Source organism: Nicotiana tomentosiformis, chromosome 12 (assembly GCF_000390325.3).
Source record: "Nicotiana tomentosiformis chromosome 12, ASM39032v3, whole genome shotgun sequence".
Classification (NCBI taxonomy): domain Eukaryota; kingdom Viridiplantae; phylum Streptophyta; class Magnoliopsida; order Solanales; family Solanaceae; genus Nicotiana; species Nicotiana tomentosiformis.
In genome coordinates, this window is record NC_090823.1 from 1,027,604 (window position 1) to 1,041,893 (window position 14,290).

At 35.9% G+C, this 14,290-nt stretch overlaps 2 protein-coding genes across 2 annotated transcripts; both read right to left on the minus strand.

Moving 5' to 3' along the window:
- Positions 1-6,662: 6,662 nt before the first annotated feature.
- On the minus strand, positions 6,663-9,866 carry LOC104116430 (methionine gamma-lyase). The gene is made up of 2 exons (XM_009627281.4): positions 8,986-9,866; positions 6,663-7,646 (listed from the first exon to the last, which is right to left on the minus strand). The coding sequence occupies exons 1-2, from the start codon at positions 9,761-9,763 to the stop codon at positions 7,093-7,095; spliced, it is 1,332 nt and encodes a 443-aa protein (XP_009625576.1). The 5' UTR covers positions 9,764-9,866; the 3' UTR covers positions 6,663-7,092.
- A 1,721-nt stretch (positions 9,867-11,587) lies between these two features.
- Positions 11,588-12,336, minus strand: LOC104116431 (uncharacterized). The gene has a single exon (XM_009627282.4). It carries the CDS (start codon positions 12,282-12,284, stop codon positions 11,814-11,816), a length of 471 nt encoding a protein of 156 aa, XP_009625577.1. The 5' UTR covers positions 12,285-12,336; the 3' UTR covers positions 11,588-11,813.
- Positions 12,337-14,290: the final 1,954 nt, after the last annotated feature.

Below are 14,290 nucleotides of genomic sequence, written 5' to 3' on the forward strand. Positions count from 1 at the left end.
TTTATTGTGGAATTCGATTCTTTAGCCTATGTTGATAGTAGTTTTCTGATTTTGGTTAGATTCAGAGCTTTTGGAGACCGAGTCCAGAGACGAGGGCATCCCGGAGTAGGAGTTTACGCTTTTAAGGTAAGTAACAGTTTTAACTATGGCTTTGAGGGTATAAACCCGGAGATTTGACATCACATGATTGTTTGGAAGTGATACCCACGCTAGGTGACGGGTGTGTGGGTGTGCACCGTGAGGGATTGAGACTTGGTCCATCCCGTGAGGCTGTGAGACCTATGGCTATTATTTGTGGTTATGTGTTTATTTGTTGTTGAACTTGTTTGCCTTCATGTTAGAGATCATGCTTAGGTTTTATTGATGCTCACATTATTTGCACTCAGTCTTAGATATTATTGTACTGGTTTACCTCAGTCCCTATTATTTTCCTGATATGTTGTGATACTTGACGTGGGTTGTGTTTCCCTTATTTGTTGATGATGGTGAGGCTAGAGAGGTACATGACTGAGTGAGGATGATGGCCTGTTGTGAGGTATTTGATTGAGGCAGGTGAGTTGTCCGTGCAACACGTGAGTTGTCCGTGCAGATCCAGGTATTGATACCATAGCGCGTGAGTTGTCTGCGTAGCACGTGAGTTGACCGTGCAGATCCAGAGATTGATATTATGGCACGTGAGCTGTCTGTGCAGCACACGAGTTGTCCATGCTTAGCGCTTGGGCTTTAGGAGCCCCTCCGGAGTCTGTACACAACCCCAGTGAGCGCAGGTACCTTTTGAGTGTTGAGTGCTGAGTGCGAGTGCTGAGTGATGGAGTGACATTGCTGTGAGGATTCATTGCTTTTGTTGTTGCTGCATTTTACCCGTTAATTTCTTTGTAGCATTTATTGAGTTGATGGTATTTCCTTGTTTATTTATGTTTATTTTAAATTATGATAAAGAAATAATTGAATTGTTCTACTTAGCTCGTCACTACTACTCAGTTCCTTCGTTTTTTATATTACTACTGAGTCGGTTGTACTCATACTACACCCTGCACTTTATGTGCAGATCTATGTGAGTTAGAGCGCGGCGAACGTTGAGTTCAGGCTGGCTATCATTGGAGACTGCAAGGTAGTTGCTAGCGTCCGTAAGACCTTGTTACTCCTTTTATCATTTCTTCTTTTGGACTATATTGACAGTTAGACAACTTTATTTCTTAGTTCATAGATTTAGACGCTCATGACTTAGTGACCCCCGATGTTTGGGGATCGTTTTCGTATTTTCTATAATTATATTTAGAGTTGATTTAGTTTATGAAAAAATTCAAATGTTGGAAATATTTTATTAAATTCTTATAATCGATTTAGTAGTAATATTTTGGGAAATAGGCTTGCCTTGTAACACGATAGGCGCCATCACGACCATGGTTAGATTTTGGGTCGTGACAACAGTGGTCTGACCCCGTCTTGGATAAGTGTGTTACCTCTGGTCTATGTAATATTTGCTGAAATTCTAAGTTAGCCAGCCATCTATCAAGTTGTTTGAGGATGCAATCATCATTTGTTCTACCATTTCACTATGTGTAAATACTACCCTTGAATCCCAAATCAAAGAGATTACAAGTATTTATACAATTCCTGAAATCCTCCATTTCATTCATTAAAACTGACAGCCCCCCAAACTTCTCTTCTTTATCAACAATTACATTAAAATCCCCCCACAAGCCAAGGGACAATCATGTCATGAGCTAAAGCATGCATTTTGTCCCAAAGTTCAATCCTCTCAATTACATCGCATTTAGCATACACCAAAGTTACTACAAATTCCTTTTAGGTCTGAGAATTGAATAACCTTAATGTAATCCACTGCTCCATATCAAATAGTATTTTCACCTCATAGTATTCATCAATAAATGCCCATACCTTGTTTGAGACATTAACAAAAGCATGATGCATTCCCAGTTGCCTTCTATAAGTTTCTAATTTGTTGGCATTTTGTATTGGCTCCATCAACCCAATAAAATAAAATTCATATTGCATGTGCATTGTAACAAGCCTTTAAAAGGCTTTCTTTGTATTGACTGATATAATATTCCATATCATAGCATACATATATAATTAATGGATTTAGACACTGTCCGTTTTGTTTGCACTCCAGCAAGTATACCACTAGAAGTTTCCTTTGCTTGTTTCCTCCTACTTTTGCCAATCGATTTTCCTTTTTCAACAAACCTTGGGGAGATATCACCTTGTCGTGCAGCATTCCTGAAATTCTGGGCAGTAGATTCCTCATAAAGATCCTTGCCTCCTCTTGCATGTTGATCATCATCCTCCATTGTAACAACTTGATGTACCGGCTAATTTTGCAGAGGTTTAGGAATAAGTAGTTTATTCAAATTTTCTTTGGCCACCTTCAATGGTTGATTTTTTGGAGAACTGGATACCAATTGCATCTTCTTTCCAGTTGAACTTGTACCCTTAGTCGTAATAGTTGCATTAGGGTAACTGTAGCTAAGGCTGCATCTTCCAAAATAGGGTTGGTAATATTTACTGTTTCATTGGTTTTGGGCTCAGTACCTCACTTATTTGAGCTGCTTACTTGCATACCAACCTTCTTCATAGTATCCCCACCTACAAAATCCAAATTTGCCTGATCAGTAGCCTTTGTAACATCCGTTAAGTTTGCTTGATCATCTTCCTCATCAATTGCTTCATTGTTAGCAACCTCTGCTGATTGATCATCTTCCTCCACGTGATCATGTTCTTCCTCACCTGGGATTTCCTCTTCTTCTTCTGAAAATTTCCCAACTTGATCACTCCACAACTTTACCAATTATACATTACCAGTTTCTTGTGTTTGAGATAGAACTTCCTAACACGACTGGTTTGTGGTAACAAACCTAGCTAGGTCATCACAACCTAACTCCTTGTTTATACTTGTATCATTCACCTCATTATTTGCAATATTATTAGCACCAAAAGTTCGAGTTACCCACTGTGCAGTAGACTCCTTCACCCTTGCATCTTCTTTTTCTTTGTCATTATTGATTATAGTTATATTAACTCCCTTTGTTGCCCTAATCCTAGGTGAAGTTGGTTTGTAAACAGGTGCAGCTGGGTTTAAAGATTTCCCAGCTTCCTTAGGATTGGATTTTGGGCTACACTGAGCAGTACTTTCTTCCCTCAAAACATGCTGATTGTTTTCTTCCTTATCTCCTTCCTACACTTTTAATGCTGCAAATTTATTATTTGTTGAAACCTGTTGGGATACACCTTCATTAACTGGGATAATTTCTTTCCCAGTTTTAGTTTGCAAATTATTTTATTTTCCAGTGTTCTTCACACGATTGTCCCTCACCTCATTCCATTGCTCACCTACATTACCAACTATTTTTTTCACTTGTAAGGATCATTAATGGACCCTTAGTTTTCTCCTTGTCTTCAACATTACCAGCTGCAGCATGCTTGTCTTTGTCATGAACCATTAATTCAGGATGTAACCTCCATCAATCAATCTCAGCATGCCCTTGTAGCCTACACTCTTTATAATATTTAGGTAAAAATCATATTGAATTTTCACCCATTCCGTCCTTATTTCCCCAGTAGACTCATTCTCTATACCCATACGCATTTTATTGGGCAAGTCAGCTAGAAGATCGACTAGGACTTTAACTCTTGCACAACTAGGTCGTGTTTTATTAATAGCATCCATATCAAGGTGTAATGGTTTCCCTACTGCTGAAACTAAAGAGAACAAATATTTCTTCACAAAATACGTTGGTAACAAGCTTGGAAAAGAAATCCAAACCATAGCCATTGGAGTTTCTTCACCTACTTTGAACTTTGCATCATAAATTAGTGGCCTCATTTGATATTCATAACCATCCTTAGTAGGGGTGGGCATCGGTCGGTTCGGTTCGGTTATGAATATTACCGGTTTAGCATATCGATTATCGATTTATAAATTTAATAAACCGATAACTGAACCGATAAGATATCGGTTATCGGTTAATCGGTTATCGATCATTATCGGTTCGGTTATCGGTTTACCCGATAAGATAACTCAATCTAGAATTAAGCAAAAAAGAGAAGACAATTCACAGGAGTTAAGCAAAAAAGAGAAGAATTCACATAGAGTATACTACCCATTTCTGCGTTCTGTCCAGTGGCCACAACTGGAATAGTACTAATTCTTCAACAACAATTGTTCAAATACATTTTAATAATAATACAAAGTAGTAGCAATTTCACCTTAAAATTAACAAGTCCAAACATATAGTACTAAAGGTTCAAATTCAAGTTAACAGGACAACAACTACTCAATCCTTATAGGCTTCACTAAATTGTGCTCCAAACAACGCTCAACATGCCTCATTAAGGACTTAGTACCACTTTGTTATGCATTGTAATGAAAAACAAGATGACAATGACTGCATCTTACTTCCATTATCCATCATCACCTTCTTCAATCCTTTCATTGTAACTCCAAATAAGTGAGGTAGTTTTGTGACCACGAAGTCGAGGCATGATTACACCTATTAAACATAAAAAGAAAAAATATTAAGTCAGATAAATTCTTAGCAATGCATACTATAGAAGTTGAATAATGAACTTACCAAAGTTTCAACAGTAAAAGAATACATGTCCTAATTCTAAAATATGTCAATAAATACTCAAATACTCGTATATAAAAAGAATTAAACCCAAAAATAATGATTTCAACATTATTGATTAGTAAACACTAGAAACACAATTGACTTCAACATTATTGCCTCCCTTGTAAACTGAAATCAACCGAAACCCCAAATTACCAATATCATTATCAACGTAGCCATATAAGTAATGGCAATACTAATAAAAATCTCAGCCACTAATTCTTAACTTAAAGTTCAATACTTTGGGAAACACACAACAGAACTAAAATAGTTTCAGACCCCAAAATTTCAGAACTGAATCTAAACAAGAATTTGAACACCCTCTTAAAATTTCCAAAAATAGAAAAAATTTAGTGTCATAATTGCTAAAACTAATCAAAGTACAAAAGCAAACTAATAAAGAAACAGTAAATAAATAATTAAATTAAATATTATTACCTCCCATGTAAACTAAAATTAACCAAAATACAGTAAAAATTATAACTTTTTACAACTAAAAGCAAAGCACAACATAAATTAGCCACATAAAAACATGAAAGTGAATGAATTTAAGCAAGAAATTGAACATCCACTTAAAAATTCCACAAATAGAAAGATTTAACTGACATAATAAATAATTAGTCCAACATTATTACCTCCAATCAATCCAAGATAAACTGGATATTGTTTGTCAAATGCCTAACCTGAAAAAAAAATGGTAGTAGGTATAAGCTGCACAGCATGAGCTCACAAAATTAAGAAACACAAATAAATAAATAAATAAATAAAGAACCTTTAACAATCAAAAATCCTTATATTAAGATGATTTTTTTTATAGAAATTAAAAGCCTAATGTATAAGACTAAAGACTTATACTAGGAGTAACTAGTAAGGTCTATGAAAAATGAAGATGGAGCAACTGAAGACTGAAGAATGCGGCTGAGGAAGAAAAGGAAAGAATGAAGTGAAGCCCTAGCATATGTAAATACTTATGGGTAAAGTAGTAATTTCATTAATTCTTATTGGGTTATCGGTTAACCCATTAATAAAATTGGCAAACCGAGGCCCAAACCGATAACCCAATAGTGAAAAAATTCTAAACCGTTACCGAACCGTTAACTCAATAACCCAATACTGATAACCCAATAAATAATTAACGGTTCGGATTATCGATTTTACCCGATATATGCCCAGCCCTAATCCTTAGCTTTAACATAATAAACACTATTTGACGTAAGATTAATAAAATCTTCCCATAATGTCAATTTAATTAGCACATGCCTATCTCTAAAAAAATAACAACATTGCATTCACCTTTGATTTTACATTGAACTGGGATAATTCTATGTAGCTCTTGTAATTCTGGCCATCCATAAGAGAACTTACCCACAACTGCCTATTGTAATCCTTCTATGACATTCATACGATCAACTTCTGCTTCTGTAAACTTGACAAGGGGTTGTCCATGCAAGAAAGTAGCTCGTCTAATTGATATTGGATCAACAATAGATTTCTCGCTAGGGATCACGTGCATGGGGTTATTTAATGCAACTAGTTTCAATAGATTAGAGAAATCTAAGGGTTGGAAATTGGTTTTTGCAGTATCAGAAGATGGGGCGAGGTTCGCAGGAGACTGACCAACCGAAAAAGTGGGCTGGCCACCGGCCGGAACGGCCATAGGAGCTCTATCAAAAAAAATCGCCTCTGAGTCGCCTTTTGCGTCGCCATAGCTCTCACCTGCGCGGTGGGGTTTTAAGCGACGCTAATTTGGTGTTGCATATGCACACACATTTTTATTTTTATTTTAAACATTTAGTGTCCTAAATCCATCAAGTTTTCTAATTCAGATTCGTATCGTATGTGAAATTTTGACGCTCCCTATCGAAAAAGACTTCATACGTAGCGCAAATTGATTCATAAATGAACTTGTCAATATAAAGAGAAATTCTTTTACATAGTATGTCCTAAATTCCAATATAGATTACCTTTAGTTCTCGTAAGGATAACAAATGTAAAGGACTAGAAAGAAAAGCATTTACAAGACACACATATTTCAAATCACATCTTATTGGCTAACTGAAGATATAAACAAACAACTTGACATATTCGAACCGGACGATACTAGTCCAGTATAGTTCTTATTACAGATAAAATCTGAAATATAAATATGGACCCAACAAATAAAGCAAAATCTATGTGACAAAACATTATAGTTGCAAAATGCAAAATTTCAGGCCTCTGTAAGGCCATTTTTTTTAATGTAGAAATGACATCAAGTAGCTACTTTATAGGGCTGCTATTTAAGAATTAACCAGTGCATCTGAAATTTCAGTTTTTCAGTTCAACTTTTCGGGATAAAAATGTCTTGATTAGTCCTGAAGTTAAGATTTTTAGTTTAAATTTTTAAAACAAAATAAGTATTGGCTAATCTCCAAAATAGCATTCCTGGGAATGATTATTTGTGCAATTGCCCCATTTTCTATTGCATTTCGGACAACGCTTTCTCGAGCTGGGTCCATTTCTGCTCCAACGTACCATTATATCCAACTGACATTCTCACCAAACCAGGCGAAATCCCAGCCAATTCCTTCTCTTGGTTATTCATTTCACTACTAGTACTACTGCCCGAACATGACATAAGTGTCTCATAATAACCCAAACTCACTGCCATGAACCCAAATTGTGTGCAATTTTGCAAAACATTCATCAAACGGTTCGCTCTTTCCTCAGTTCCCATGTCCAGACACAAAATTCCACCATAGCCATAGTCTTTATTGGCCATGGACTTGAGAAGGGCATTATCTGGGTGATTTTCTAGACCTGGGTAAATGACTTTGAGCCCGAGATTCGTCATTCTAGTAGCGAAAATGAGAGCGCGATTGCAATGCTCTTTCATTCTTAAGCTTAAGTGAGGAAGTCTTTCTGACAGTTCGAACGCGACCTTCGCGTTCATGGTTGGGCCTAGTAGCATCAGTGCCCCTTGACGAAGATCCATCATTGAGTTCACTAGACTTGCCGGTCCACACACAGCACCTGTGTGTTTTTTGCAAAGTAAAATAATTTCAATTTCATTTAATGCGGATTCAAAATTTTATGTCAATCAATTAAGATAAAAGAGCATTGTATATATAAACTGCCTTGTGATAGTGACCATAAATTTAGAGTAGGTATATATAATATTTTTGTTCAATAGATGTAGATTACCATTGTATCTAGAACCGGATCTAGGATTTAAGTTTTATGAGTTCAACTTTTAGGTTTCTTAGCATTGAATCCATTTTATTCTTAAAATTATGAACTCGGACTTACTATTTGTTGCAATATTAGTAAATTTTACACATCATTTTATGTTCCCGTCGAAAAATCTGTGTTCAGATGAATCCGATGTCATAGTGCTAGATCCGCCGATCTGATTGTACACCCAATGTTTAAGCAATATACTAACTTATCATGGTTAAATCATATGCTAAGATAAAAATATATACTCCTAATTAACTGGAATTTATTGACAAGAGCGTTGGTGAATACATGTATCACCTATTTATTGGGTTGACGCAGCTACAATTTAGATCAACAATTAATTATATTTTGTGATGATTCAATGATTGTCTTTTGGAAATAACCTCTCTATCCTCACATAGGTAGGGGTAAGATCTGCGTACACACTATCCTTCTCAGACCCTGCAGTTTGGGATAATACTAGGTATATTGTTGTTGTTGTTGTTATCGTTAATGATTGTCTCTACTAGGGGCGGCTCTAAGGCTTTGGGCAGTTAGGCCATTGCCTTAGGCCTCCAAATTTATTTTAAATTCTTATTATTATTATTATTATTACTATTATATATTATATAATTTATATAAATAATTAGAATAAAAAAATATTACAATATATTTTTTGTTACTTGATTGAGGTTATTTTATACAATAAATTTATAAATTATGATAATTTTCTTCCCTCATTAATTAGTATATTTGATAAGAGTGGGTTGCTCTAGTGGTGAACATTCTCCATTTCCAACCAAGAGGTTATGAGTTCGAGTCACCCAAGAGCAAGTTGGGGAGTTCTTGAAGGGAGGGAGTCAAGTATTTATCGGAAACAGCTTCTCTAATCCAGGGTAGGGGTAAGGTCTGCGTACAAACTACCCTCCCAAAACCTCACAAATGAGATTATACTGGGATTAAGGACCTCCGAATATGATTTCCTCTTAGTCCCCGAGATCTGTTGAGCCGTACCTGGTCTATGCACCCGGTTAGTTTTCCGTTTTGTTAATCTCTTGATACGAAAATGAAAAGAACTATGCATACGTAACATACAAAATGGTCCCGAACGCTAATTACTATCATGAAAAGAAATGATACACGTGAAAATTACCTGCAATGACGTCAGCACCACCACTAATATACTTGGAGATACTATGAACGACGACGTCGGCTCCCAACCTCGCCGGAGACAACACCATCGGAGCAAATGTGTTGTCCACCACCACCGTCACCCCCTTCTCATGCGCTATCCTACACAACTCGGGAATATTCGAAACCGTCAACGTCGGATTTGAAATTGATTCAAAATACAACACCTTCGTTTTCCCTTCCACAATTGCTTCATTAACCATATCAAAATCCCTAATGTCCGCAAACGACGTCGTTATATTAGACGTCCTCGGTAAAAAGTGCGTGAGCAAAGCATGCGTCCCTCCGTACAAGGAACGCGAGGCCACCACGTGGTCTCCTGAGCTGCAGAGCTGGAGCATCACGGATGCGATGGCTGACATGCCAGAGGACGTGCAGTAGGCGGCCTCGGTACCCTCTAAGGCCGCCATGAGGCGCCCCAAATTGAGGACGGTAGGATTGAAATGACGGCTATAAATGAAGAAATCACGGTCAGGGCCAAGTTCCCCCGCGAACATGCGGCTCAAAATCTCGGGGTCCATGACGGTGAATGTGGCGGAGGCTTCGATGGACATGTTGACTCCGCCATGTTCGCCAAATTCATGGCGGGCATTTGCCAACGCCGCCGCTGGATCGTCCCATATGAGGTGGTGCTTCGTTGGTTTTTTGGCCACGATGACGTCGTCACAATGATCACGTTCATCGGAAGCCGATAACTTCTTGTTTGAAACGACCGCGTTTTGTTGCAATTTATCCGCCATGTATAAGATGTACAATTACTTGATTTGGGTGAAAGAGAGATAAAAGCGATCGTTTCCGACTAGAAGATTGAAGAATAATGTTACGTTGATGAGCAAAATAAATAGAAGTCTATATATATAAGGGTGTGGGGCAAGGAAGCTTATGTGGATATTAACAAAAAGAAATTAAAAGAAAACTCTTGTTTTTACTTTTTTGTCTTAACTGCCTTAATTCAGACGTTCATGCCGTAACAACATTGGATGGTACTAGTAGGCTGTAGCTAATTATGGTGGTTCTTACGTGCAAGTAAGCCGTGTAGAGAAAGAAATAAACACTATGGCATATGGTCTACATTTCTCACGTGATGTGGTAGTATACCGCTAGCCTGTTTCGCCAAGCTTTTCCGATGCTAAAAATATTTTTTTTCGAGAAAAAAAATATACTTTTTTTAAAGTTTAAGTGTCTGGCCAAACTTTTAGAAGAAAAAAATATATTTTTGAATAGAAGCAGAAACCATTTTGGAGAAACAGAAAAAAGTAGCTTCTCCCTAGAAGCACTTTTTTGAAAAGCGCTTTTAAAAAAAATACACTTAGAAACACTTTTTAAAAGTTTGGACAAATACTAATTGCTGTTAAGAAGTGATTTTTAAATTAATTAGTCAAATACAAACTGTTTCTCTCCAAAATTAACTTTTGAAAAAAAATACTTCTCAAAATAAGCTAATTTTAGAAGCTTGACCAAACAAGATATGCATCTACGACCCCCTAATTTGAATTTGAGGAGTACCATAAAGAAGTTCTATTTAACGACTTTTGGATGTAGCATTACATTCAATAAATTCGTCTAAATTAATTCTCTCGTCGGATAAACGCATGCATTTCAAATAGATATGTACTCTATCAAGTTAAAGTTAATGTTTTCAAACTTAAATTATACTCTATTAATGAACATCAATCATCTTAAAGTCTTAAACCATGAAATTGTTGCTTTGTTGTTTCTTTTTAATTAATATTATGTGTTTTTGTGTATCACTTATGATCAGAATAAATATATATAACGAGATCATTAAATGGTTATGCGCTATCTGCACACACACGCACACATATGTTCATCCCTCCAAGTTATCCACAAAAGGGGGTATTTTCGTGCATTATTATCATAATATTGAAAATTTGCTTAACTAGGGAACTAGAATATGCTATCACATGTTGTGACAAAGAAGGAAACAACGGAACAGCTGATAAATGAAACACGTAAAGCAATGTAATTTGTAACTTCACTTCCTAAAACAATTATTCTGCATTTTCATTTTCTTTCTATGAGGAAGAAGAGAGTTCAATAAATGATTACGTAAAAAGCTTCAACAGTCGTATTCTTTTTGTTTTTCTCTTACTAATTCGTTTTTGTTCCTCTCTTACGATCCAATCCCAAATAAAGTGGTCCATCACTTCCCGTGACGACAAAAGATAATAAAGTAAAACATGAAAAAGCTAAAAAGATTCAACATGCAATATACATATATTAAAAGAATTTAACTTATATATATGTTCATTTTTAGTGAAGGGGTGCCAATTGAATCCCCTTCAACAAAGATAGCTCTATCCCTTGTTACTTCTGTTAATCCTTTCACTTAGATTGGTCCTCACTAGTGATCACACTACTTGACTTAAAATTCTAATATACATATTATGCCATTTTACCAAAAAAATAATTTAAATATTATATTCATTAATTCCTAGTTCCACTTTCTTCTTCTTGATCTCGCATGTTTGCCACCCCTACTACCAATAATAGAGTTTGAGCTAATATGAAGGTTTTTTATTGTGATTTTCACAAAAGGCCAATTTCGCGACAATTCAGGTCAAAATTATCACCGTAAAATTAAAATACAAGCAACTAAGCAACTGCTTATTTGATGACTAATGATATTGGAACCAACATGTAAAATAGGGATTACTCAGTTCATGAAGATATCATTCTTCTTAAGTATAGTAGCATGTTTGTGTGCAAGAAAATTGAAAGAAAAAAAAACTTCAAGCTCTGTCCCAAGTAAAGGGAAATATTGTAGTACTACTCATTGGCTTTCTCTAAGTACTTTTGCTTTTCCTCCTCACTCATAAAAGCAGTAATAGGAAAAGTCTTTCCAATTCCCATAGGAGTCTTGAAATAAATCTTTTTTGAAGCAGGATCTTCAATGCTCATTTCAACAATTGGCACCCAAAGAAATAGTTGCTTACTCTTAACACCAGTCATTTTTTTCATCTTACATTTCTCCACATATGCAGTTACCTCAATAGCATAGCTTACAAGAGTTTTTGTTGCAGTAAAATAATGCTCGTACGGGGCCTTTTGTTTCATCCACACAAATCCAGTTTCACGAACGTGTCCACATTCTTCAAGATCTTTAAGAGGAAGGACTCCTTTCGGAAATCCTAAATCTTGTAACATTTCTACTGAATGGCGGTAGCATTCTTCAGCTCCGTATACAATTTCTGCTCCTGCGCGTTCATCTTCGTGTGATTTCTGCTGATCACTAGACATTTTTGCAATTGATTCAGATAGGAAAGAACGTATGATATTGTATGATTCAGTAACTGAGGCTTATTATATGGTTAGATTGTTGGCTGGAATTAGTTGAGCTAGAAAAGTTTGGTCGCTGGAGTTGCTTACCTAACCCTAGACAAGTAAAGAATATTGAGCCGAATTGCTAGCTACTTTCCCAATTAGGCAGTTGTGCACGGCAAAATTTTCAGACTCGACAATCCCATTATTATACGGAAAAGGGTCTAAACTACCCTTATTGTTTACTAAATGATTTATAAATACACAAAGTATTTATAAACTATTTAGTAAACAATAGGAGATATTTAGGCCCTTTTCCGATTATTATATAGAGGAATTTTCAGAAACCACTATAGTTTAGTGGTTATTAATTTCTTATAGCTATCATATACATATTTACTTCTTATAGCTAATATTCTCGGTATTCGCGCTACTGTACTCATAAATATAGTCGCGGAATTCGCCTAATAAGTAGGGAGTTCAGCTGTTTAATAACGAAAAGAGGATCAATTAGTTTGAGTCACTCCTAATTTAACTTAACAAAATCAATTCCACAAAATTTCGTTGTTACTGTGTTGTATTCCATGTATTCGTGCGATTGTATTTATAAATACAGTGAGGTAATCCGCCTTAAAAACATAGATTACAACTGTTTAATTCTGTATTCCATGTATTCGCGCGAATGTATTTATAAATACAGTGAGGTAATCTGCCTAAAAAATAGTAATTACGGGCGTTTAATAACGGAAAGCGCAATATTGAATTGTATTCAATTTCACTATATTGAATTCAGTTGTATTCAAACAACAAAAATCAAGAAATAGGGTGTATACTGTTATATTCAGTTCCACTGTATACACTTTATTTAATTCACCGATATTCATTAGTCACTATTATACATTGTATTCAATTCATCGTATTCAATTTGACTGTATTCAAACAACAAAAAATCACAAAAAATAGTGATACTCGGTCGTATTAAAAAAATACAGACCTTCGGAATACATAAATACAAGCGAAAAAATAATGTATTACATAAAAATATAATGTATTTGAGTGTATTTATACAGAATATAATATATTTGTATCATTGTATCTGACTCAATAGCAAAGGAGAGAAGAAAGTTCGTCGGAGATGGCGTTTTCCAGCCAAGCAAAATACTGTATACATTGTATTAAAATTAAAAATGGAGACGAACAAAAATCCGGCCCTCAAATCTTCTCTGGCGACTCTGCTTCAGATTTACAAAAACTCAATTCGTAGCCATGGCCAAATCTGTTCGCCCACTCCTTCTTTGCTTCAGATCTATTCTCTTCGCTTCAGAAAGTCCACTATCGCCACCAAAAATAGCTGACCGCCTTGATGGAACTTTTAGGTACAAACAAAAGAGGTTCTCTATCTACACCAAGCTGTAGGCCGTAGAACATATGACTATTTCGGCGATGACTGCTTCGAAATTCCTTTTATTTTTAGATGTTCCAAGCAAATCAAATCTTTTCATTGTGTAAGATACTTTAAGCTGGACTAGATCCTATTGACTTTGAGTGTGGTTGAAACTCTAAAGGGAGAGAGATTTGAGGTAGAAGAGAGAGGATTGAAAAACTTGTTCATAGAGAGAGAAGGAAGAGAGAGAAAGAACATAACTGATGTGCCTCAATGGTAGGGTATAAATTAAATATTTTTTTTCAAGATGCACGGACTAATTCTTAAATAGCAACTATTTAGAGTGGCTGTCTAATGTCTTTTCTACATGCAAATGTGCGTAGAAATTGCACGGGGTGTCCTATTTAGTCACCCTCATTTAACCTATACCCCTATTTTTAAAATTATTTAACATATACCCTAATTTTAACAACTTAAGATGCCTCGTCTTCTTCATCTTGACCTATGCGTTCCTTTCTTCCTCCTCTTCTTTTCTGATGAGGCTGAGAGCAGTTCAGTTTAGGATCTGACCAAACCCATTATTTTTTTCCCTAGTTTAGGA